This window comes from Rhineura floridana, chromosome 4 (genome assembly GCF_030035675.1).
Source record: "Rhineura floridana isolate rRhiFlo1 chromosome 4, rRhiFlo1.hap2, whole genome shotgun sequence".
Taxonomy (NCBI): domain Eukaryota; kingdom Metazoa; phylum Chordata; class Lepidosauria; order Squamata; family Rhineuridae; genus Rhineura; species Rhineura floridana.
In genome coordinates, this window is record NC_084483.1 from 178073031 (window position 1) to 178099080 (window position 26050).

At 40.9% G+C, this 26050-nt stretch overlaps 1 protein-coding gene and 1 pseudogene across 1 annotated transcript in view; both read left to right on the top strand.

Moving 5' to 3' along the window:
* The first annotated feature begins 490 nt into the window (after positions 1 to 490).
* The window catches only part of EML4 (EMAP like 4), a 246461-nt gene continuing 220901 nt past the window's right edge, over positions 491 to 26050 (top strand). Inside the window, exon 1 of the mRNA XM_061625362.1 lies at positions 491 to 702. Within this exon, the coding sequence (XP_061481346.1) occupies positions 678 to 702 (25 nt within the window). The 5' untranslated portion in view covers positions 491 to 677. The remainder of the gene's footprint in view (positions 703 to 26050) is intronic.
* LOC133384775 (5S ribosomal RNA) lies at positions 25048 to 25166 on the top strand (annotated as a pseudogene).

The window sequence follows — 26050 nt, forward strand, 5'->3', positions numbered from 1 at the left end:
GCATTTGACTGCCCACTTTTAGAATATGCGTTTTTTGCACAAATTATTTGCCTACTGACTATTCCTGGAGAGCTGCATTGCAAAATTCGGAGCAGTGCCAATTGCAAAGCATGGCTGTGTTTTGGTTGCCTACTCCTTCGGAAAGTGCGAATGAGGTATCTTCGTCTTTATGCGCTCTCGTCTTGAGCTCCCCCCCCCTCCCCGGCGCACTGCACCGGAGCCCTGAGCGCCGAGCGAACCTCTCCAGGCCGCTCCAGAGCCTCCTCGCTCCGCGTGCACGTTGCAACAATCGCTGGAGGGGAAGCCCCGGCTGCCAAGTGGGGCGGAGTCGGAAGCGCGACAGCAAAGAGGGCGCTGCGGGGCGGGGCTGAGAGCGGCAGCTGCTGCTGCGGGAGGAGGACCGTGCAGGCAAGCAAGGAAACAGGCGGGTACCGGCCGCGCGTCGCCTTTGCCGTGCTGCGTGTGGAGCAAGAGCCGTATCCAGAACGACGGGTGGCTCACAACAGCAGCTACAGCCGTCGTCGCCGCCGCCGCCCTCTTTGAAGAGCCCAGCCGGCCGGCAGGCGGGCGGGCAAGCAGGCACCGTAAGTCGCTCATGCCTCAGGCACCGAGGGAGTAGCTGCCGCCATCGCTGCTGCTGCGAGGGTGAATGAGCTACTCCCTCCTTTGCGCCCAAGATGGACGGTTTCACCGGCAGTTTGGGTAAGTTGTGGCGCCTGGCCGCGACGCGCGCGGGGGGGGGGAGGAGAGGGAGGGAGCCACGCTGGTGCCGGCCGGGGTAGCGTTGCCACAACAAGCGCGTGTGCCTTGGTCAAGGCGGGTTTGCAGGCTTAGGATCCCCGCTTCGGTTTGTCATGTATCGGGGTGGTGGGTGGAGTGAAGAGAGAAACGCGCCCGACTTCTCCTTGATCATCAGTGTGGTTTTTAATTTTTAAGGGTTGAGGTGCAGCGTTACTTTGATGCAGTGACCCATCTTTTCCCTCGCCGCCGCTTGCGCTTTTCACACGATCGCCTCCAAATCTGACAAGCAAAACATTTCTTTCCATCCAGGAAATGCGTTTTTGGCGGGTGCGGGTGGAGGGGAAAGAAACGGGGGCGTACAGGAACATCTGAGTGAAAGGCATCAATAACATCTTGATTTTGGTCATAAATGTGGGTGACTTCCGAAGGCGGGGGCAGCACTTTTCCTCCCTTGACTGAATAGTGGAGGTGCAAGTCTGGCGAGGAGAGTGGGATTCAACTAATACATAAATCCCGTGCTCAGATTCTACCCCCCACCTTCAGGAAAGCACGAGAAGAGATGTATGTAGATCTCACCATCTTTTGGTTACAAATGTGCTTTTCAACGGGATGATCATTGGGGGAGGGTGTGACTTTATCCTGTTGCCCATCCTGTATCTTTGCCCATTTCCAGCAGCGCTTACCTAGTTTGCAAAAAGCACAATATGGAATAAAATGCTGCCAGGGGGAGGAAGAGCTGATTCTTTTGCTAATTTGGTTGATGTCTGCAGTGTGTTTCTCTCTTTTCTCAGAGGTTTAATTGGTGGCTGCACCTGCTTTCGTCTCCATCCACTTGCACTGCTTGGTGCCGCTGTGTAGAGCTGGAGATTATGGCATGGGGGATAATGTTATTTGTCCTTAGGCAGTGAAGTTAAAGAACAATTTCCACTTGTGTCTAGAGCCCCAGATCTCCTTGCTGTTTTCTTGATTCACCAGTGGCCTTACTACGAAAGGTTTAGGGTAGAAGTACCTGTGATGCTTGGTGCCCCAGCTTGCATGGATTCCCTGAAAAGTGGGGTTGTGATTCTGATTCCCTTTAATGTGAGATGGGGGGAAAGATTGAAACATGGTGTAGGCAGCAAAACTGCATCGTATTTCCAGCGCATGCTTTACAGGATAGTTACTTCCTAGTTGGTTTTGCTGCTGCTTGGAGTTAACTTCTGGTCATGGAACTTTACAGGAAGAAAAACACCTCTAGAGATACAGTAGGGCCCCGCTTCCCGGCGCTCCTCTTCCCAGCATTCCGCTAATGCAGCGGCTTTCCTCCCCTCTTTAAAAGCTGCTTTTGTGGCATTTTTGCACCATTTTTGCACGATGCGCCCCATTAATGTCAATGGGGTTCTGCCATATGGCGATTTCTGCTTTATGGTGGGGGTCTGGAACGGAACCCGCCATATAAGCAGGGCCTTACTGTAAGTGCTTTTGGGTGGGAAAGTGTTGCCTGGGTGACAGGGGCTTGAACCTCCCCTGCCTGCCCTTGTTGCTCTTTAAATCATCTGTCACCATTGTAAAGAACTGAGGGTGGCCTCACTACATGACACCTGTTTGCCACCAAACAGCACTAATTTTGCCTGCTGAAAGGGATGCCTCGGGAATTAGACCGTGTATAGATGGTAGTCTGCTAGAGCAGTAGTTCCCAACCTTTATGAGTATGGGACCCCCTTTGTAACCTCAAAAATGTTTGCAACCCGCACATGCTAATTGTTGAAATTTTACTCTCTTCATTGAAAAAATACATAATGTCACTTTTTATTCATCACAAAAACAAATGTTATGATCATTATTACCTACCCTTCATCAGAAGTTCCCAGGGCAGCTTACAAAATATACACAACTTTTAACAAATTTTGAAGGAAGTGAAAGGAAGGAGATAAAATTAAATTACACAGAGTGGTGAACAGAGCCAGGGCATTTGGAGTCTGGTTTTACATGTTCTACTTGTATACAGCGATGCCTCCTCTTCAGCACTCAACTCAGGAAGCTCCATATGAGAGTAATAATGTCTAACAGACAGATTGTCAACAGGTGAAGCTTTCCCCATAATTGTATTTCCATACTAGAAAAGGCTTAATTTAATTTCTGCCTGCCACACAGCTGTTAAAAGTAGAAGATCCCTGTTCTCACCTAATACCAACCCTAAACCATGCAAAGATCTCAAGAAGAGTAAAACGAACAAAATTTGAGCAACTCAAACCTATTTTAAAATATTTAAATTATATTTAAAATGAACATATGCAATTGTATAAAAACACACTCAAAGCCTTGATAAACAGTAACAAAAATACACTGGGCATGTGCAATTTGACATTTTGAAAACTTATTTTATCCATCATTTTTTGCTCACTCACTGCCACTAATTCTCAGCCTGCCCTACTTCATATGGCTGTTGCTCCATTGAATTCTGTAGGACTTACTTCTGAGTAGACCTGGTTAGGATTGCATTCTAAATCCTTTTATTATAAACATAAAAGTTTTACTTCCTTTAACCAGAATGATGCATCTGTGTACTATAAAGCCCCCCCCCCCAAAGTAGTAAAGCTTCAGCAGTCTGGTCTGATTACTGCAGTTTGATTTACTTGGGAGTAAGCCCCATTAAATATGAAGAGACTTACTTCTAAGTAGACATGCGTACATTGTACTATAAGTTAACTATGCAGTGAATATTTAATGAGTGCCCAGGTGTGCATTCTTGGGGAGATGCTCTGGGACTCCGTCCTGTTGTTTTTTTGGCAGGCCCTCATGGGGTCTCTGTCTCTACAGCCAGAACCAATCAGCCTGATCAATTTTCCCTCACTGCTGCTGACAAAAGGGGGGGAAGAGGTGCTGGAGCTTAAATAAGCCCAGCTGGCTCCTTCTCTTGATGTACTTGTTTGAGTGCTATGCTGCTCAGATCTCTCTGTGGCGGGAACTGGCTGTGCCATTTGGAAAGAAGGAAGGAGAGGCAGAAGTGGCTGTGTGCACATGTGGTACAGACTTGCAAGTTGGTGTTGCACAGACCAGCCATTAATTTTTTAAATTAATAAATAATTCTTCTGGGTCTTTGTGATCCCCCTGGGGGTTCCAACCCCCGGTTAGGAACCACTGCTAGAGAGTGAAGTGTATCAGGGAAACATTGTGTCCTATGATGTGTTCATTTTTTCTGTACTGCTGTGCTGTATGGTTAACTTTTTTTAAAAAAAGCTGTAGTTCTTTAACTTTTTTTTTGCATAAAATCTGGAATAAACTTCCAGCAGTGTGACTGGCAGTCATAATTTGATATGATCGTTGTGGATATTTCTTGTGTAGTAGCCATGATTAGTATCTCACTGGCTGTGCTTGCATTTCACAAGATAGTTAACGTTTAACTAGTTAATGTTTTCCCCAAACAAACCATGAGCATTAAGCTGAGAACAAACCTTAGCTACTGTTGATGGTTTGTTTGGAGAGAAACCAACCATGAGCCAAAGTTCACATGACACAACAAGCCAAGGCTTGTGGTTTATTGCTTCTTCTGCAGTCAGGACCAGTGTGGAACATAGCAGGGGCTTTTGAGCAACTTGAGCTACCACAGTGCTCATCTGTGTTAAACTATAGCTAACCGTTAACTATGGTTTAATGTGATGTGTGAATCAGGCCATTCTCTCTGTCTCTGCCGAACAGATTTGGAACAGTTGCTAACACAAATTATTTAACTAGGTGGAAACATGAATGCATGTGCACATATTTATGTACGTTGCCTTTTGAAATCAGTCAACAGGTGGGAAAAAAAAGATATATCAGCAATGACCTCTTGCTGTTAAAAAAACACTTTTACATTCATTTGCCTTTCCTTGGGAATGCCATTGATTAGACCATTAGTGTGTCTTGAGCTGGACTAGGGGAAGTGGATGCGGTTAGAATAGAATCTAAAGTTGAAGACGGACTATAGCTTCCTTCCATTTCCCCAGAGCTGAATGTGCTCTGGAAAAGGATTGCGTCTAGAGGTGTTCCACTTCAGCCTCTAGTGAACTTGTCCTGCAGGTTTTGCATTTGCAGAAGTGCAACTGCTGTCAAATCATTTCTGCTTTTTAAACTATAATTCGGCAGGGTGGATTGATTTAAATCATTTATTTAAATCACCAAGAGAAACCCTTGATTTAAATCAAGTTCGTCACTTATAGTTCTTCCCAATGGTGCAAATCTGATTACTAAAATATGTTCATCTGCAACTCAGTATAGCAATTGACAAGGAGGGTACACTTTGTATAATTGTTTAGATAACTTGATTGTTATTAATTTAGGAAATAATACATAATACTGCCTGTGTCAAACTGCAGATGCTTGTTTTTTGAGAAAAGAAGTATAAAATGGAGTTCCCTAGGGAAGTTGAGTTATACTGAAGTAAAACAGGGAATAGATTTATGGCATTGCCATAATGGTCTGCCATGATCTTCCAAAATAAGGGGCCTGTAATGTAATATAAAATAAGAAAATGACACCTAGTAGCAACTCTTAACTGCATCTTTCTGTATTGTAAACTTGGGTGATAGATTCTAAACCCAGTGAACTGATTAAACAAGCCCTGAGGAGCTATGCTTTTTTCCCCTGTTAACATACAGCGTAGCAAACAGCTTGTTGAATAACACTAATACTTAAAAGGCATAGGGAGTCTTGATGAATGATGTCTTTCCACATGTATTACAAAGTAAATTATTCAATTTACTAACCAGGTGATCCACATTGTTCTTCAGCCATATCCACATCTTTCTCCCAATAAGCAGGCTTCATTATAATGTTTCATCATTATTGCAGCTAGGCTCTGTATCTCATTCTTGCACTGTTTATACCTTGCACTTTTTTCTTTTTTGCCCAGGAAAGGAATTTCTTCCAAATATTCCCAGGTAGGGTCTCTCTTATGCCCAGAAGCCATGACAGTTCTTGTGTGGCAAAAGTGTGGGGGAATATAGGAACTGGAAGCTGATTCTGTACTATAATGTCTTTCCTTTTTTCCCCCCAGTCCTCTGCACTGTTCCTTTCTGCTGTGCCTCCAACTGTTCTTTTCTGTACAGTAATACCTCAGTTAACAAAGTAGATGCATTCCTGGACATAACTTCTTTAACAGAAGCTTTGGTACCAGAGGTAGGAATAACATGGAAAGAATAGGGATAGTTTCCTATACCTGCTCATAGATGGCAGGGGTAGCTTCACAGGGGCTTTAAATGATGTCTGCCCAGCACCCACCCACCAACTCACCCACCAACTCACCTTCTCCTCCTCACCTTCTCCTCCTGCTCTGAAATGTATTGCATCTTTTCCGTTCCCAGTCCTGGGAGAAAGCAAGAGATCTCCTTAGTACAAAACAAACACACAGGCTTGTCAGTTTCATCCTAGCAAAGTAAAGGCACAGGTTTATCAATTTGTTGATAACAAAGCAAATACACACGCTAGTCAATTTCACCTTAAAAGCAAAAGACAGGGGCTTGAAAATTTATCCATAGCAAAGCAAAGATATAAATTGATCAGTTTCACCTGAAAGCTCAGACAGAGGCTTGAATGTTTATCCATAGCAAAGCAAATCTAGTCAGTTTCACCTTAAAAAAAGTCTTCCTTAAAAGGAGTTTTGTTCCTAGAGGATTTGTTAACTGAGGTATTACTTTATTGTCACTGCCCTAATTCCTTTGCCTTGTGTGGCCCAGCACCACCACCACATAAGCTCAGAACAGCAACAATCCCATTCCCATCCAACCTGTGTCTTTGTACATGTAACTTTAGTCAGAGAAACAGAGACTGAAAGTCCAGAACTTCCAAGAAGCAAGAGTGGTACATGCTCTGGTAACCTCACGTTTGGATTACTGTAATGCGCTTTACGTAGGGCTACCTTTGAAGACAGTTCGGAAGCTACAACTAGTGCAAAATGCGGCGGCCAGATTGCTGACAAGGACCAAGCGGTCCGAGCATATAACACCTGTTCTGGCCAGCTTGCACTGGTTGCCAATATGTTTCAGGGCTAGATTCAAAGTGTTGGTATAAAGCCTTATACGGTGCGGGACCACGATACCTTGCGGAACGCCTCTTCCGATATGAACCGGCCCGTGCACTATGTTCTGCTACGAAGGCCCTCCTCCGGGTTCCAACTAACAGGGAGGCCCGGAGGGTGATGACAAGATCTAGGGCCTTCTCAGTGGTGGCCCCCGAACTATGGAACAGTCTCCCCGAGGAAGTACGCCTGGCGCCGACTCTGCTCTCCTTCCGGCGCCAGGTCAAAACCTTCCTATTCTCTGAAGCATTTTAAGTTACACTGATTTACTTTTAAAAATGTTTATTGTGTTGGATTGTTGATTGTATTTTAGTATTATTTTGTTATTCATTGTATTTTTATGCTATTTTATGTTCACCGCCCAGAGAGCTATTGCTAGTCGGGCGGTATATAAATTTAATAAATAAATAAATAAATAAAATATACAGCCAATAATTCATTTATATGAGACTGTAACTGTAGGCTTAGCATGTTTGTAATAAGATTGAATTGAATGAGATAAACTATTTTATTCATTTAAAAAATAAAAATGTGATTTAAATAAAAAATAATTGTTTTATTTTTATCCACTGTGTAATTCAAGCATGAGGAACCTCTGGCCCTCCAAATGTTGTTAGGCTCCAACTCCCATCAGCCCCAGCCAATATGACTTGTCATCAGTAGTTATGGTGGATGTAGTCCAACAACATCTGGAGGACCATAGCTTCTCCATCTCTGCTATAATGTGTCTGCAGGCCCCTCGAACAATGCTTCTGCTTACCCTCCCCTTTTTCTTCTCCCACATCTATTTTATACAATTATCAAGCTACTCAGAATTCTTGATCGAGCTAAAATATCATGGTGGCATTTCTAGGGAGTTGTTTCCATAGCCGTTGAGAAACTTACTGTCCGCATAGTGTTGGAATGCCCAGGCAGTATCTCACCTCTTCTCTTCCTCCTCTTCCTTCAGTTTCCAACCATGTGATCAATTTTAATCTTCCTGTAGCTGCATTCCATAAATCAGCTTATCTTTTTAATGTAAGAATTGGTGACAAATATAGCTTGTTCTGTTTCACTTGGAAAGGGCCCCAGGAATAGAAATGCATGTTTTGGCCTTGGGGATACAGACCACTGACCAGCTGTTGATCTTTAGTGACTTGCTTACACTACAGTTGTACTACATACTCTTGTCCTGGTGAAATTGGAGACTTGCATAGCTAATTCTAGCCTTAGTTAATGGCATGGACTTGATATTTTAACATGGCTTAGCTGAATGTACCTTGAGCTGATAGGGGTTAATACGCCTTCATACGTACAAAAAATTCCCTGCAGGTAAAAAAACCCCCTAGTATGTCAGGGAGAAGCTAGGCTACTGTTCTCCCTGACACGCCATCTTTCTGTGTGTAGCTCCCAGCGGCAGTCTGAAGTGTTACTGCCCAGACATAATTGCCCTCAGTAAGAAGTAGGCCTCTGTCGGACGCCAGACATATGGAGCATAATCCCAATATTTTCCCCCCAGAAGTACAGTAGGTGGCACTGAGTTCAGTGGAGTTTGATTCACTGTAAGCCATATTTTTTTTTAGGGTGAGTGTAAGCATTTTGCAAGCTCAACTGCCAATCCTCCTCCTCCTTAATATTAATTTTTGAATGGGGTGGAGAGAAGAGGGGTTGGAACCCAGTTGGTCAAAATCATTCGAGAATCCAAACTTTTAAAATCTGGACTAAAGATGCTTTAGTTGTGTGGCTAAATTATTGTGGCTTTGTAGAATCGTGTCCTTCCTGTTTTTTCAAACTTCCACTATGCAGTAGTGGAATTAAGACCATGAACTTGGGGTGAATGCCGTGCTCAACCTCTCACCCCAAGTACATACTAAGTCCCAGTCCAGGAAGATAAACACAAAGGAAGAATACAGAATCAACAATCAAAATAATTCTCATGTGTCTTGCAGTCTATGCTTGCGTTCTCATGCACCAAGAGTTCCTTGAAGTGGCTAGGGAGACACGAGAACTGGAAAAATTTCCCCTCCTTGTTGGCCACTGTACCCTCCCAGGGGATTAGGGAAGTCACCCCTCCCTGCCCTTTCGAAGATAATGTTAGCCAACAGACATAACAACTCTGATTATATAGATTGCATTTCGGTGATCATGCGTAGAGGGATATATAGCCATGGGGAGGTGATAAGTTACCATGAAGATGAGGACAAGGCTATCTATGCCTTGTTCTTCACTCCCACTCCTCCCACAGATGGGATTTCTGGTTGCTCATCTGCTGTGCCCACTGGCCTGTGCGTGCTGTTTAACACCAGATTGGTATGTGATAAAACCTTACTCATCCATGATTTGATCCATGATTTTGAGGGTGCCAGTCTGTGTGTATTACCGAGACCTGGGTTGGTGAGCTGGGAAGAGTTGATCTGACCCAGCTGTGTCCACCTGGTAACTCTGTGCAGCAGCATCACAGGCTGCAGTAGGGTGGGGGGAGGAGTTGCTGTGGTCCATAGAACTTCTACCTCAATCACCTGGAAACCACTCTGTTTTGGAGTTGGCTGTGAAGGCCTGCACTTGGTGTCAGTAAACTGCTGGTGTACCATCCCCCCTGCTGCCCAGCACCTTCTCTGATTGAGCTGGCAGAGGCAGACTCAGCTATTGTGTTGGAGGAACCCAGAACTGTAGTCCTAGGTGATTTCAATATCTATGTGGAGGTTGCCTCTTAGTGTTCCAGCTCGGGACTTCATGACAACCATGGCACCATCTCAGGTTGCCACTGATTGGACACATAGGGCAGGATATACCATCATTGTTGGTTTTGCTCCAGATGGAGGAAGGGGTGGTGTGAGGCGTGGGATGGATGTCACCCTGTTGTCATGGTCAGATAACTTCCTGGTGAAGCTTGGACTTACAGCTCCTATCCTCCCCTGTAGGGGTCTGCTGCCGGAGCCTAATGGAATAAAATGAATTCCCATTTAGTTTGGTATTGTCTATGCTGACTGACAGAGTCTTTCCAAGGTATCAGATGGAAGTCTTTCCCAACTCTCCCAGGAGATGTTGGGGATTCATTCTGGTACCTTCTGTATGCAAATAAGCCCTTCCCATTTAAATTTGTGCAGAATTAGATAGCAGTATTCTTGAAACACAGATTTGTATCTTGGGGGTGCATCTGGACCCTGCCATGTCCCTGGATGTTCAGGTGATGGCTGTGTCCAGGTGTATTTTTGTAAGAAGGACCAACAAAAAAAGAGCAGCACCCAAAATCAAGGGTAGTATTCAACTAAATAATTGTGGAAGCGTAAGGGTTACTGGAAGTGCCACAGGACTTCCCCCATCTCCTTCCCCTACACATACCTTGTGCCATCCCCATATCTGCTCTGGAGGGTTGGGGGAAAACCCAGAGAAAGATTTAGAAGGTGCATGGAGGGGGAGGGGAGGGGGTGAATGTTCTGTTGTGCAACGAAAAATTCTTGAGCTGCTGGAATGTTCACCTTAGTGCTACATTTACTACAACCCATAAAGAGAGCCTCAAAATGGTACTGCAAAATACCATAATAGTCTTAACAAAACAATAAAATTTATATAAGGAATTTGGACCTAACTCTCCATGGAAGATTGGCTGGCCGCTATTTCTTTATCAGTCTTTCGTTGCATTGTTTAGATCTTGTTTATTTAGGAAGGTTTTGGTTAAGTGTATTGTTAGCTGCCTTGAAATCTTTTTGAAGAAAGATAGGGTAAAGATGTGTTAATAAACCCATAAAATACTGTTAAAGCAGTACAGTTGACAAAGTGAATATCAATCCACTTGGGTCTAAAAGAGGAGATTCTTCACAGTCTTTGGAAAGGAAAACATGTGTATGCATATTCTTTATTCCAAACTATGATGAAGGGGAGAGCATTTTAAAATACTCTCTTGTTCGAAATCATTCTTTTCATTCATTGGCGATCACTCGTGGCCGAGTAAGATTGTCTTCCAAGATAAAGTCTTGGGTCCGTAAGTGACTGTGGAGGCCAATTCTGGATCCACAAAGCCTCCCACAATGAGGACATAGGTTTCCAGATGGAAGATGGTCACGATGAAGATTTGCTTGACGTGACTTCTGCTTAGCTCGTTTGTCCCTTTCGCCCTGTACTCATGTTTCTTCAAAGTCCATAGCACTTTTGATAACGGCCGACCTCCAATTGAGATGCTCATGGGCCAAGGCTTCCCAGTCCTCGATGCTTATGTTATTTTTTTTAGATTAGCTTTGAGAACATCTTTAAACCTCTTTTGCTGTCCACCGATATTCCGTTTTCCATCCTTAAGTTGGGAGTAAAGTAGCTGCTTTGGAAGACGGTGATCAGGCATTCGAACAACATGGCCGGTCCAGCGAAGTTGATGTTGGAGGATCATTGTTTCAACACTGGTGGTTTTTGCTTCTTCCAATACATTAACATTAGTTAGAAGTACATGTAGCCATCTCAGTGTATAAATTCATTTCTGTGGCCCTACACTAAAACCCATTAGAGTTTCATGTTGGGTTTTCTGGAAAATGTTACTTATTGAAATGATCTTGAGTGTGAGCCTAACCCTCTAGGTTTTAAAATGTTTATCCTGGCAGTTGGGGCATCTGCCTGAACCAAATTGGTGAACCATAATTAACAGTATGCTATTTAAATTTGGCCCTCTGCCTGTTGTTCCATCCCTTGTCAAATAATTTTCCTGGGCATTTTGAACCTTGTGATCAAAAAGCATGCAGAATGAAATGATAATGGCTCCATTCCTTTTTCTAAAAAATTTCTTTTGCCTATGGGTGACTCATGCAAAGATGGTAGTTAATATTTATGAGCATCTTTACTCCAGTGTTGAGGCTGATCAGCATATCAAAGAGCATTAGTATTCAGTTAAACCCTTCAATATCACCCTCCTACACTCCCAGTATGCCTCAAGACACATTTTTTATAAAACTATAACTGAATGTTTGTTCAAGATTATCAAATCACAGCTGATGAGTTGCTTCTTGTATGGACTGATTTTTAGCACCTTATTGCTTGTATGAGAATTTCTACAATTTGTAATTTTCTTGGTGGTGTGTGTCGCTGTAAAGAGAGCATATATGTTGCAGGTGTTACCAGATCATGTCTAGTACTTGAAATTAACAGAGAACTCTGTTCCAATTTGCTAATGTCTTAATTGCATCTGATTTTTAAAATCTTCTGTTAATGGTCTGGGCCAGACATTGTAAAATGATGTTTCTGCACAAAGTGGAAACTTTTTTGGGGAGGACAGAAGGCCCCCTTTCCTGGATCTTCATCACTTACTGACAGTGTTGGCAACATTAACAACTGCATTTTCTACTGCTGTCCAGCACCAGTGCGTGAAGGAAGCATTGCGCTATTTTTTTTTGCTAAAAATGCTGGGTACAGTATTGAGCTATACAGTCAGGAACAATTCTACCCATTTTACCACTGCACAGCACAGGGGTCATCTGCAGCAGTTGTCCCTACAACTCAGTATTGGTATCAGAACATATTTCTTGTAACCGCTTGGCGGTTCTGTTATAATCAAGCAGTGTATACATTTTTTTTTTTTTTCAATAATTTTTATTCAGATTTTCATAAAACATACAAGACAAAATCATAAAACATTCAAAGACAAAAAACAAAATCAAAAATAGTTAAACAAAAAGAAAAAAAGAAAAAAAAAACAAAAATAAAAAATAAAGAGTAAAATATTGACTTCCCATTTGTCAAAGATCAAATCAGTTATAAGTCTATAATATATAACAATCCTGTCTCTTAAGTCATATTATAAAATCACTTTCCTCCAGTAGTTATCTTACTTAATCATCAAATCTCATAAACATTACTTTATTCTTTCCACAAAAAGTCAAAGAGAGGTTTCAATTCTTTAAGAAATATATCTATCAATTTTTTTTTCCAGATAAGCATATCGATTAATCCATCTCATTACTAATTATGATAATCTTATTGTCATAACCATAGTCAAAATAAACATTTCAATTAATCCATCACATCAGAATCTGTTAGGTTCAATAATTTCAGTAGCCATTGTTCTATTATCTCTATTAGTTCCATTTTCCATCTTCCATCTTCAGTAGTCTTGTTAAGTCCAGTAATTTCAATATCCAATCTTCCATTATCAGTATTCCATAATAATCTTGCTGTCAAAGCCATAGTCATATAGTAAGAGTCTGATGGGGATTACCTCTATCCCAAATATTTTCTTGCCATCCATTCTGAATAGGTTGCTGAAATACTGCTGTAAAATCATATCTCTGTTCTTTTTTTCAAAATACACTGGGTCATCTCTTAAAAGTTTTTCCATTGTCACATGGCTGCAGTTAATTCCATAGATTTTCTCTATATTGGGCTCCATCACATCATTCCAGTCCAGAAGATTATCCATGCCATTGATAACTTTATCTCTAGAATCTTCATTCATTTCTTCAGAGATAACATTGAGTTCCAAACAATAGATTTTATTTCTAAAGTCCATAGACTCCAAATCTTGTTCCTGTTCCACGTTGGTTCCAATCTCCGGGATCTCCTCTCTCACAGGGACCCCTATTCCAGTCTCCAGGGTCACCTCTCTCACAGGGACCCCTGTTCCAATCTCCGGGGTCTCCTCTCTCACAGGGACCCCTTCCAGGGTCACCTCTCTCACAGGGACCCTTATATCTTTAATCTCCTGCTTCATTTTACTCAATTCAATTTTCATTATCTCAATCTCATCCATTATTTTCTGAAACATAGTTATTTCCAGATTTTCAGCCACTTTCTTAATTGCCATTTTAAAAGAAAAATATAGGAAAACCACTTCTTATTTCAGCAACAATTGGGTTAATACTCCAAACTTGGTGACATCACAGTATAAACAGAGCAGACAGCCTTATCTCTCCAATAGTTAAGTAAACAAAATGCAGTTCCCAGGATCGAAACAATTAATGGCAATCGTCAAGAAACAGATTCGTCAAAATAAAATAGACCAAAAAGAGAGTAGTCTCAAAACAGTATAATATTTTTCAAAATAAAAATCTGGAATAGAAATCCCTCTTCTGTGTATATCTTTAGAATGCAAATCCAGGACAGCTTTTTGCAACAAAAACAGAGATAAGCTATTAATTAGTGCGTAGCAGAGAGAAGTTATGGCTCCCCAGTGAGATGTCAAAAACTGATCAATCTGGCAAATCTCTTTTAAACAGCAACAATTTAAGTCAAGTAAAAGAAAAATATAGAAAGAAGGGTGCTTGCCTGTTAGTGCGTTCTCTCTTAGAAGATAAGGTGAACGTTCGCTTTATCAGATAGAGCTTGCTGTTAAAAATCCGTCCCACCTTCGTCGGCTGGACCTCGTCCCATAAATTAATGAGATCTGGTCGTCCCAACAAAAATAGGCTTTGAGGTTAATCTCTTCGTTTCTCCCTACCCGGGAGAAGTTTAATCAGTCAAAAAAAAAAGAAAAAACTGACTGATATATCTGAATAAGCTTCTTTTGAGGCAGGAGCCCGTCTCAAAAGCAGGCACAGGCTAAGTCACCCTTCCCGGAAGTCCAGCAGTGTATACATTTTGATAAATAAATAAATGGTGGCTCCTGTTCCTTTCCTTCCTCCATCTTTTGATTGCAGTTGCTTTCACCACAAGGTCATGTAGCCATCTCAATATATAAATTCATTTCTGTGACCCAACACTAAAACCTGTAAGAGTTTCCAGTGCTTTTCTGTTTTCCAGAGCTGTCTGTTCCTGATGAGCAGATGTTTATATGTTTAGCTTTGACATTTTAATAGAATGGTTGTGTCTGGCAATCCCTCTTCCGCATGCAGAATGGCTATTACTGTTCAAGAACTGTGCACAGGGAAGCTTGAGCTTCAACCAGAGAGTTTCATCTGCTTGTGGAAACATCTCTTGCAGCCAGTTGTGAACCTAGCTAGTGTACAGGGCTTGCATAAGCTAGGTACACATCTGCACATGGGAACTGTATGAGTATTCTTTTCTTGCAGCACTATGGGTCCTGCCTTTTATCATTTTATAAATTCAGTTATAATGGTATAAACTTACTGTTGTGTAAATTTATTATGCATAGCTTGTACCCGTGAACATTGCACTTGCTTTGATATTTTCTTAACACTTTGGGAATGCAAATCTTGTAAGTACATTTGCCTAAATACCTTGTTGGGAAAGCTGCAAAATTCTTTAAACTAATTAGCTATCTGAGAATAAGTTGACATGGATATTGTGAGCATGTGTTTTCCCAGTGAAGTAAGCCTTTTTACAGAACCAGTTGTCTCATTAATAATTCCCCCTGTCATTGTTATCTGAATGTCAAAAACGTTATTGCAGATGGTGCCCTAACAGCACAGGCAGAAATACCTTCCTACCACGTCTATGGCAGTTTGAAATATCTGACACAGCTGTCCTCCAAATTTGGACTTTCTAGTGGAAACTTGTGAGATCAAACAAATCCATTTCTACACATAATTGCTGAAAAATTGTGCCTGAGAAGTACAAATTTATGTAAGCCGTGGGAAAGTCTTAGACTTAGTCTTAGAGCAGCCTTTCCCAACCAGTGTGCCTCCAGATGTTGTTGGACCACAATTCCCATCTTTCCTGGCCATTGGCAATGATGGCTGAGGCTGATGGGAGTTGTGGTCCAACAGCATCTGGAGGCACACTGGTTGGGAAAGGCTGTCTTAGAGAGCTGGAGGGAAGATATAAATGCATATGTTGCAAGCTAACTTTCACAGCTGAAGCTATTTATTTTTCTTTGTAATGGAACCCTAACTGACCCCTTAGTTTGGGATTTGGGATTTTTGTGCCCACTTTTGCAGTGGCGTTGCTGAAATGTAATGGTGTAAGAATGGCAATGTCACCTTGTGGTGAGTGGGCTTGTGTGTTCCAGTGAACCCTGTGAGTGATGCTGACAGGAGTCATGTACTCCCAGCAGGGTCACCCATGGCGGTAAGGTCAAGGGAAAGGAACCAGACAAAGAGTGATCCAAGAATGCCATCAACAGAACAGACGGAGGATAACAATGTGTATGTTACAATGGCTGTGAGGGCGGATGAAGGCTGCAGCAGATAAAAGACTTCCAATCGTTGTGGTATCCATGCCATTGGATCAAAGCCTTTTTCTGTCAAGATTGCGTGTTGATGGTTGTGCGCCAATCTCCCCACATAAAACAAATTCATGCACAGGCATCTTCCAACCAACCTTATTTTGGAAGACAAACTTACTCGGTCATTAGTGATCGCCAGTAGTGACCCCTTTTACAAAACTGTTGAACGGGCTGTGAGGCAGAGGTTAGAAAATTGGACTTGGATGGGAGAGAGCTGGGTTCAAATCCTAATCTCTGTGAATGCCTTCGGAAATTTGTGCACTCTGCTTTAGTTCCTGATCAGAATAATTAATATAGTAGATATGCTTTTCAAGTGTTTATGAGTATGATCACAATGTTTTATATGAATTTATGGATCTATAGAAAACATCTGCCTCAGTAGTTCTGTCTCTGCTAACATAACTTGCTTCTTCCTTTCTGGAAGGCTTGTATGTAGCCGTTTCAGAGATACCGGCATAACTGTACCTGTAACCAAGTTTGTTCGCTCTCTCTCTCTCTCTCTCTCTCTCTCTCTCTCTCTCTGCTCTCTGTATGTATGTATGTATGTATGTGTTGATTGTCTGAAAACGTTGCAGTGCCTTAATCCTTAGCTATCCAGTATGTCCAAGAACTTCCTTAGATCAATTACGAGTAAGGCCATTCTAGAGAGTGAGGATATGAGAGTGTGGAAATGTGTGCTCACAATTGCCCATGTGTACATACAGTTCATTTTTAACGTAGTGGCTGTTTCTTCTTTTGGAATATATTTTATGTAAGTCAAGTCACTAAATGATGGTTTTCTTTGCTAGTTTTGCTAGCAGAGAGAGAGAGAGAGAGAGAGAGAGAGATGGAAGGGGTTATATATTGGCTTACACAGATATAAATACTAGGTAGAATGTAGGCAAATGCATGTAAGTAGTAAACTGTCATAACCAAATGACTGTAAAAACATTGATAATTAATGCACGAGATTTTATTAAAATAAATAAATAAATGCAAAAGTAAATTCTAGCGTATCTCCATTAGAGACAAAGATTTTGTTTGTAAAAAATCATGCTGCTTGGCTGTTCCTAATGTAAGTAAAACTGCCTATCTGCAAAAACAGGTTCTTGGTAAAAGACAAGGTTTCAAAAGAAGAGTGGTGAAGTTATGCATGGTTGCTGGTTTTGCTTGGGGCGGCGGGGGTAGGGGAATGTCAAAGCCTGAATTGCAGAAAAGAAACAAAACTAAATTTGTGAGTATAAATCATAGTTTCTTGTTTTCCATTCTCTTTTACTATCAAAGACCGTCCTTTTTGGCAGTTATAACAACTGTGCATACCATGTGCATTTGGTGAATGTCAGTGTGTTCCTCCCTGCTCCAGTATTCTTGCTTAGCTGGATGCAAGAGCTCTTGCTGTTAGCGAAATGTATTGTTCTGTCTTTTTAACAGTAGTCAATCTTTTTCTTTCTCTCTTTTTTCTTTTGGGTTAGTTCTTATGAGATTCAATAGTGTTAGTTTATGAATGCCCAAATACAGGGGAACTCTTATGGCACTTCAAAGATGAGGCATACCTGTATGTATTTTTGGACTGTTTCTCCTTAAGATATATGGATCAGATCCCCCACTCACTTGTATTTTGCAGAGCAGCGGGACTAAAAATAGGTGCACGCATGCTTCATATTTGACATGTTATATGTGTATTTTGATGTAAATATCTTGCTACAAAAAAAAAAAGTTGTAAGAATTGCCATTCATTTTTCCCTACTTTTTGGACATTTGGAAATGGACCTCCTCTCTTCCCCATCTCCCACTTCCTCATATACAGTATATATTTGACCAGCTTCAGTTCCCATGCCACTGCTGCTACTCACTGACGTTCCTAGGTGAAGAGTCCTTGGGTGATGAGTGCTGCTGTCCAAGCTTGATGAAATTTCGAATTACAAAATGGCCCTCCTAAGAATCTTCTTCAATAATATACGTGTCTTTCTTCATTGACATATCACTGTCATTTAGAAGGATTTACTGTTGTTTCCCCAGACAGATCCTGAAATGGGAAGCAGCCTGGCTGTGTGTTTTGGAGGGAAGTGGTCCCCAGCAATTCTCTCCTGCAGGTATCCCTCTGCCCCCTTATGTTTATTATTTATTTATTTCCTATATTTATATCCCGCCCTTCCTCCCAGTAGGGGCATGTTAATGAGCAGATTTAGTTGGGAAAGATGAGGTTGTGGGTATATCTTTATAAAGTACAAATTCTTAGATGTTAGCATCACAGTTTTAGAAGACAGGAAGTATACTTAATTTTAATAGTTTAAGAGAGTTCTTTATGACTGTTTACCAAAGATGATTACAGGGTGGTTTACAAAAATGAAGGTTATAAAGGCATACTACATAATAAAAATTAAAACAAATTATGTAAATAGAATAATTGAAAACATCATAAAAATGACAACCCAATAGCCACTAAAAGTCTGGCAAAAAGGTGGGATTTTACCTGGTGTCTGAAAGGATACAGAATAATTGGGGTGAGATGCACCCCAGTGGAGAGGTAATTTCACATGACATGAATGCGGATGAAAACTTGTTACTTGGGGGTCTTCTGGCATGCAGTGTTTAGCTAGGTCCTGGGAAAATGGGAGCTTGAAGGCTCAGTTGATTGAAGGAGCACTGTCAAGTGCATTAACTGCAAAACTCTGACTTACTTTGAAGGGGATAACTTTTTGGATAGGTTTATCTGCCCTTCTGTGTGAGAGTGTGTGTGTTTTAGCACAAATTAAGCATCTTTTTTGACAATTGGGCATCTAGAATAAGAGAGCATAAAAGAGGATTTCTGTGAAACGCCACTCACTTTAAAAGAAATCAATTAAGCATTAATATGTTAATTAGTTTTATACCCCTTTATTTCTCTACTGTAGAGATAAAGTAACGCTTGTAATTTCGGATATGTATCTTTTCTGGTCTTTTATAATGTGTATTATCTAGCGCCAAAATTCCAAAGAAAAAGAGTTGAGCCAAGTAAAATGGGAAGACTCTGACTTTTTCCCAAGCCCCACTTTTGTTTCATTGCAGAGCACCATACAATTTAATGCTGCTGAGAGCATTAAGCTATTGAACGACAAGGGTTTAGGATTCAATGAGATTCTTTTGCAATTGGAAACCTTAGTTTAAAGAACCCTGAATTACAAACAATTTTTAATCTGCCTCTTCCAGTTTGGAGCAAAATACAAACTTTTAAAAATCAAACTAAATATGCACTAAATGTGTTTCTTGGCTTTCAAGGCAGCAGAGCAACTGTGGGATAACATGAGACTGTCACAGGGTTGAAAGGAGTCAGAATATCCACCTTCTCTGACTGCAGGCTCTTTTTGTAGGAAATAGTTCTGCAGATTTTATTAATTGCAGTTATAGCCTACCTTCCTTCCTTAGAACTCAAAGCAGCATATGTTTGGTTCCAAGGGCATTTCACATTCAGGCATTGACCTTTTAAAATTCAGCGAGGTTGCTGCATCATGCAACTGCCAAAACAGTGGCTGCTGTTAACATGTACTTGTAGTCAGAGAGGCTTGTTACTACTGGTTTCCCTTGTGATGTTAATGCCACATCCCATTGCCAGTATTTCTGCTTTTTTTGTTTGAAAATGATTCCATGCTCCTGAACTGAACATAGGCCAAACAGTATTGGACCCTTCAGCTCCTGTCCTTTCAATGGAGTGCACTACTGTTAAGACACAACCTTTACTTTAGAAACTTTACTTTAGAATCTTGTATATCATAAAACGTATACTTAGTCTTTATTTAAAAAACCTCATGATTGATAAAGTTTGGTGCTGCATAATGGAGACAGCTAAATTGCATTTTATCCCTGTTTGGGTACTGGCTCTACTTGTGTGTAAACAACCACATGGGCAGCAGTACACTGTCAAACCCACCCTCTCCAGCAGATCACTATTACAGCATTTAGAGCTCTTTACGAATTTGAGGATGAAGATCCAAAGTGAGGAGCCACCTCTACACATGGAGTATCGCCACACAACTCCATGCAGAGTTTTTCATCATGCAGGGAGAAGGATTGGACGAGAATTTTGATTCACTGCACATTTCAAGCTGAATCTATCAAATTGGCACTTTTCGAAGCAATATGAGATTGAAACAGCCATCCTTTGAAATTCGCACATTTGAAGTTTGCAGTGCAGTTTGCCAACTAAGCATTGTTTATAAAAAGAATGTATGTAGTAGGGGGAAAGTGTACATAAAAATGAATATATGAGTGAAAGTAGCATGCCAAAATGCATTACATGATGAAAAATGGCTGGCAAAAATGTGTATGTTAGTCAAAATTGTCTCCCAACAAGTGTTCATTAGGAGAAATTCACACTAAAATGCTGAAAATTTTTCGTGAGGATCTTTTTTTAACAAAATCGCAAATTGTTGTGGAGATGTGGAGAACTGAATTTAAGTTTGGAAAAATAAGAAATGGAGAGAACCGAAACTGACAGATCTTTCCCTCCCTAGCAGGAAGCCTCTTCTAGTCAAGGACCTTCATCCTCAAAATTGAAATCATAGCAGATAGCAGGCCCTAAACACGTAAGTTACATGTCAGCAGAAGTAACAGGCTTTCCTTGAGGGGTGACCAGCTATGTAGCTTCATTAATCTGAGCTACTGATTCATGATTCTTTTCTACTTGGTTTACGAGTGTAATTTTATTGTTGTCTTGTAAGCTGTTCACCATCATGATGTTTTTTCTTAATGTTGGCAATAGGATTTTTGCAAGTAAACCCTCAAGAAGGCTTTTATTTTATGGCCAAAGCTGCCCCAATCAATAGTAGTACAGGTTTACTGGGGAAATCTTAATTAGTTCTATATGCTCATTTGACCTCTTTGATTTTCAGAACTGTCACTGTTACAGAAATGTTCTCTGCTTTTTCTGCACTTATAATTTGGAACTCCCTGCCTGTTGACATCAGGCAGGCATCTGCTTAAAACATTTTTGCTTAGGTAAGCCTATCCAGAAATGTAACTGTTGAGGTATTAGAATCTTTTTATAGCATAGTGTTAATATTAATTACCATTTAACTGTTTTTGTAGTAATTTTTTAATTACCAACATAGCTACAAATGTTAGAAGAAAAAAGGGTATGTAAAGAAAATAAATTATGTAAAGTATATACTATATTAAATATATGAAAATATGAACTTTATAAAAGTATAAAATACAATCCCCCAACTATAACATACCACAACTATAATATAAACAAGTTTGTACTTATGCTATTCTTAAAAATTAGCCCCCCCCCCCATATATACACACAGCATTCATAATATACCCAGTATGGTATGCGGTTGTATATTACCTTGAACTTTACATGACAAAGGGACTCCATTTTTCAATAAACTGATTATCTTGTTGTCTGCCCTCTTTGACTCTTATCAGGTTTGTGAGTTTTACCATATAGATAATGTCCCAAAGGTTTATTATCTACTCATCAGTTTTTGGAGATGTGACTTTTTTCCATTTCAGTGATATAATCATCCTATACTGGAGAGTGTACATGTCATTAATTGTATGAGCGTACAGCTCAACTTTTGTGTACCCAGGTACATAGGCTTTATACAGGTACACAGGCTCTACACTTGTACAGTAATTCACATAGAACATTCAAATATAGAGCTCAAGTACTTGTGCATCCATGTACACAGACTGTACTACACCCATTGAATATAACGTGTGAACAGGGCCATTGCCAATGCCAGTTGTAAACATCTGCCTGAATGCAACATAGTTTGTTTAGAGCTTTCCATCTCCTACATGAAGTCACATGGGTAATAAAATCATTTGCCTATCTTGTTTAAACTTGATGATGTATCTTACGTAAATAGAATCTTTGTAGCTTTCTCACATTTAAATTAGAGCATCTGCTTTAGGCTGTGTAGACACACCTTGCACCTTGTAAAATATTTTTCCTTTTCCTTGCGGTGAAAATTGAAATGAGCTTGAGAGCACATTATTTTTTAAATTGGTGGTAAGTGTAGGAGTGACTTTTACTACTACTACTGAATTTTCAGGAACTTATTTGAGAAATGTAGTTTACTTGGCATTCTGTTCGGCACTGGTTAGGCCTCATCTTGCTTACTGCATCTAGTTCTGGACAATACACTTTAAGAAGGATGCAGACAAAGTGGAACAGGTCCAGAGGAGGGCAACAAAGATGATCAGGGGACTGGCAACAAAGCCCTGTGAGAGAGACGGAAAGAACTGGGCATGTTTAGCCTGGAGAAGAGAAGACTGAGGGGAGATATGATATTACTCTTCAAGTACTTGAAAGGTTGCCACACAAAGGAGGGCCAGGATCTCTTCTCAATCATCCCAGAGTGCAGGACACGGAGTAATGGGCTAACGTTACAGGAAGCCAGATTTCAACTGAACATCAGGAAAAACCTCCTAACTGTTAGAGTGGTACAACAGTGGAACCAATTACCTAGGGAGATGTTGGGCTGTCCAACACTGGAGGCATTCAAGAGGTAGCCAGACAGCCACCTGTTGGGTATACTTTAATATGGATTCCTGCATTGAGCAGGGGGTTGGACAATGGCCTTGTAGGCCCCTTCCAATTCTATGATTCTAAGAACAATATGGCTGGATTGATTTCAGTAAGCCCCAGTGAGGAGGCAGTTTCTAAGACTGGGAAAGAACATGAACTCAGATCTCACCCCATTTAGTTCTGTGGGAAATTGTACATGCTTTCCAATACTGTTTTTTTCCAGGTGATGCAACTCAGAAATTTGCAAATCAGAAACATTTTGAAGTTTATTTTGTTGCAGGATGTAATTGTTGGAAACTAGCATTTTATATGAAACTCCTCAAACTTTGATAGATTTTCCTACAACCTCCCCCCCCCGCCAGTAGGAGAGATTGCTGTTAATATGGATAGTATGTGGCTTTGCTTATACAGATGTTCTTCTAATGTACTCTTTGCAAGAATGCCAGCAGTGGCTAGCTTTTTTTTTTTTTAATGAAGTGAGTTTTCAGCAATAGAAATATATTTGGCATGCACTTGCGTCAGAACGTGTGTGACTTAATTTGGTTTTTTTCTTGTTTTTTAAATGATTGTTTTGTTGGAAACGTCTTATATTAGTTATATGTTGGCAGACATGGAACCAGTAAGACAATTCTGTTGAGGCTAAAGGAGCTATGTGGCTGTGTGTGGATTAACTTGAAATGGGAGCTGATGGGGGGGGTTGTTGTGGGGTAAGCTCTGCTTCCTTTTGTGTTCATTCCTCAGAGGACATAAGCTTGGTTTCCATATCAAATGCTGATTACCTCTTTCTTCCTTGTCCCTTCCATTGTTCAAGTGGAATTCTCTCCTCATCCCCTACCTTCTGTAGCACTGTGCATTTTTATCTGCTTAAATGTTTTACTGCTTTATTAAATTTTTAAAGAGAGAGGAAGAGGGTTATTGTCTTGAAAAAATTGCTACAAGGAGGAGGGCAGCTTTGTGATTTGCAGAGATCTGGAAGAACGGGTTTCCTCTTGGCTAGATTTGGGGAGAAGATTTTGCTTGTGTTCAGTGCACTTCTACAAATAGGGTTCCTACTCAAATTATGAGTGTCTGAATCCTGTATTAGCTATTTAAATTTATTCAAAATAAATTTTCATGCATCTTAGCTTAATTGTTTAAGGTCAACAGGTAAAACATCAATACCTATTAAAGAGCAGATAACAATTTCAAAATTCAACAAGCAAGCATAATAAAACTATTAAAAGAGATGAGAAGAACCAGGTTGAAATTGCCTAATTTGTTTCCACAGAGCCTTTAAAAGCCAGACCATTTCAAGTTGCTGCCTATGCAGTTCAGTATTTCCGTTTCTGCCATGTACACTGACAGTCTTCAACAGTGATAGGTTGGTACTGCTTTCTCTCCATTTAAAGTAGTTTTTCCATGTAAGAACGCTGTGCACTAGTTGCATATGAAATGGCTCTTTTCATTCTTTTAAGAGGTGAACTTGTAGCCATAGAATTACAGAAAGGTTGTGAGGCTAGTGAAAAGTTGCTACAGGAAATGAAAATCCAATGTCCTCTCTCTCTCTCTCCCTCTCTCCTCTCTCTCTCTCTCTCTCTCTCTCTCTCTCTCTCTCTCTCTCTCTCTCACTCACTCACTCACTCACTCACTCACTCACTCACTCACAGACAGAGCTTTTTTTTGTAATGGAACTCACCAGTATGGACTACCATCACTGCTGCCCATGGCAATGTGTGCTGGCACTTTTATCAAGATGGATACCAGCCCTTTATTTTGTTTTACAAAAAATACATACACGCAAGCATGTGTGCACATGCACTTTCTCTCATTGATTATTTTTCTTTTTCGGGGGGGGTCATGACAACTCAGCGGCATATACTACTTCTCCCAATAATTCTTTGGAAAGTAGCATTCCGTTACTGAAACACATACGTACACATACTAGACAACAGCAGTATCTGTTTGATAGTGTGATGAGTACAAGAACTGGATAAATAAATGATGTGTGTCATGTCCTTGCTTTTTATTGTGTATGCTTGGGTATGTGTGGCAGAGTTGGTAACTGTTTTTTAAAAAATATTCAATTATTTAATCTTTTTTAACATATCTAATTGATTAAATACGTTCATATATTGCAAAGCCTCAATGGTACTTTTGCAGGATCCTGAAGGATGAAAACTACTGCCGTTATGTTTCAATTTAGCAAACATAATCTATTGCTTACTCTTAGAAGGAAAGGCCACCTGTATTTTCTTCATCCTATCATATGTGGAGAACCAGGAGCAGCTGATGCCACCTATCCAAATGAGAAGGAAACTGTGCATTCTTTAGGCACTGCTACCTGTGTTACCCAGACCTCGTGCTCAGTAATGTATTTCCAGGGCAGAAGGTGATTACTGTTCCCTTGTGGCTGACAGGGGGACTAATGAGGCAACAGTGACAACCCCAGGGAGAATCTTTCTTATGTTGCTGTTCTCCTGTGGAGGTGGATACCACCTGATAGGCCTCCCCTGCGCTGCTGATCTGACTGGAAGTAAACATGGGACTCCTCCAGACAACCTGTTTATATTGAGGATTCTCTCTGATTTGCTTACGTGGTGGTTAGGCTATGTCTGATCTTTCTTTATTCTTATTTTTTTATTTTGGATAATTCCCATATACATTTACATCGTTGATTATGCATCTTAATTATATTTTAAGTATTATATAATAACATAAGCCTACGGCTGCACTACCCTGAACACACCCGATCTCGTCTGATCTCGGAACCTAAGCAGGGTCGGGCCTGGTTAGTACTTGGATGGGAGACCACCTGGGAATACCGAGTGTTGTAGGCTTAGAGGAAGGCAATGGTAAACCACCTCTGAATACCTCTTACCATGAAAACCCTATGAAAATATCCAAAAAGATTCATAGGGTCACCATAAGTCGTAATCGACTTGAAGGCACATAATAACAACAAATAATAACATATGAATACACATTTTCCTGTTAGTCTTAATGGCAAAAAAAGTCTGATTCTTTTTTAAAAGTGCATTTGCTGCACCAGGGCTTGAATCTGTCTTGGAAAATACTGATGGTCTGGAGGTGACCACGGCTGGATCAGAGGTTGAGGTGGGTGGAACCACCAAGGCTCAGGAGGCATCCATGTTTTCTCCACTGGCTCATAAGCCTCAGAGGGGTCTGAGGAGGAAAGGGAGGAGGCTGGTATCAAGCAGCGAAGGGGCTTCCTTGATCAGGGAGGAAGCATAACAGATGAGAGAGGAGAAAGGAAGGAATTTTTTGGGAGGGTGGGGTGTTCCTCAGGCTATATTTCCCATCCTCCAATGGCTTCTCAAGTCTGACAGAAAAACTGAGACGAGAGCTGAGCTAGGTCTCCTGAGGCATTGAAGGAGCAGCTGGGGCTAAGCTCAGGGGAACTGAGGTTTGATGAAGTGCGAATGTCCCCCCTTCCATATGCCACCAACAGCTTCCGTCTATGACCCCGAAAAGCCAGAGCTGCTGTCACCCCGAAATAGGGGTTCTCCACAAGAGGGCTCCTTCTAGGACGAAGGGTGGGATATAAATTTAATAGATAAATAAATAAAAAGATAGTCTAACGAAAACACTAGGATTAAGATTTTTAGGGTGATTTGCATTGTTACACTGTTTTACTATGTAAATGACTTCAGAATGTTTTGTTGAAAGAGTGGTGGTATATCAAATATTAGGGCTAAGTCAG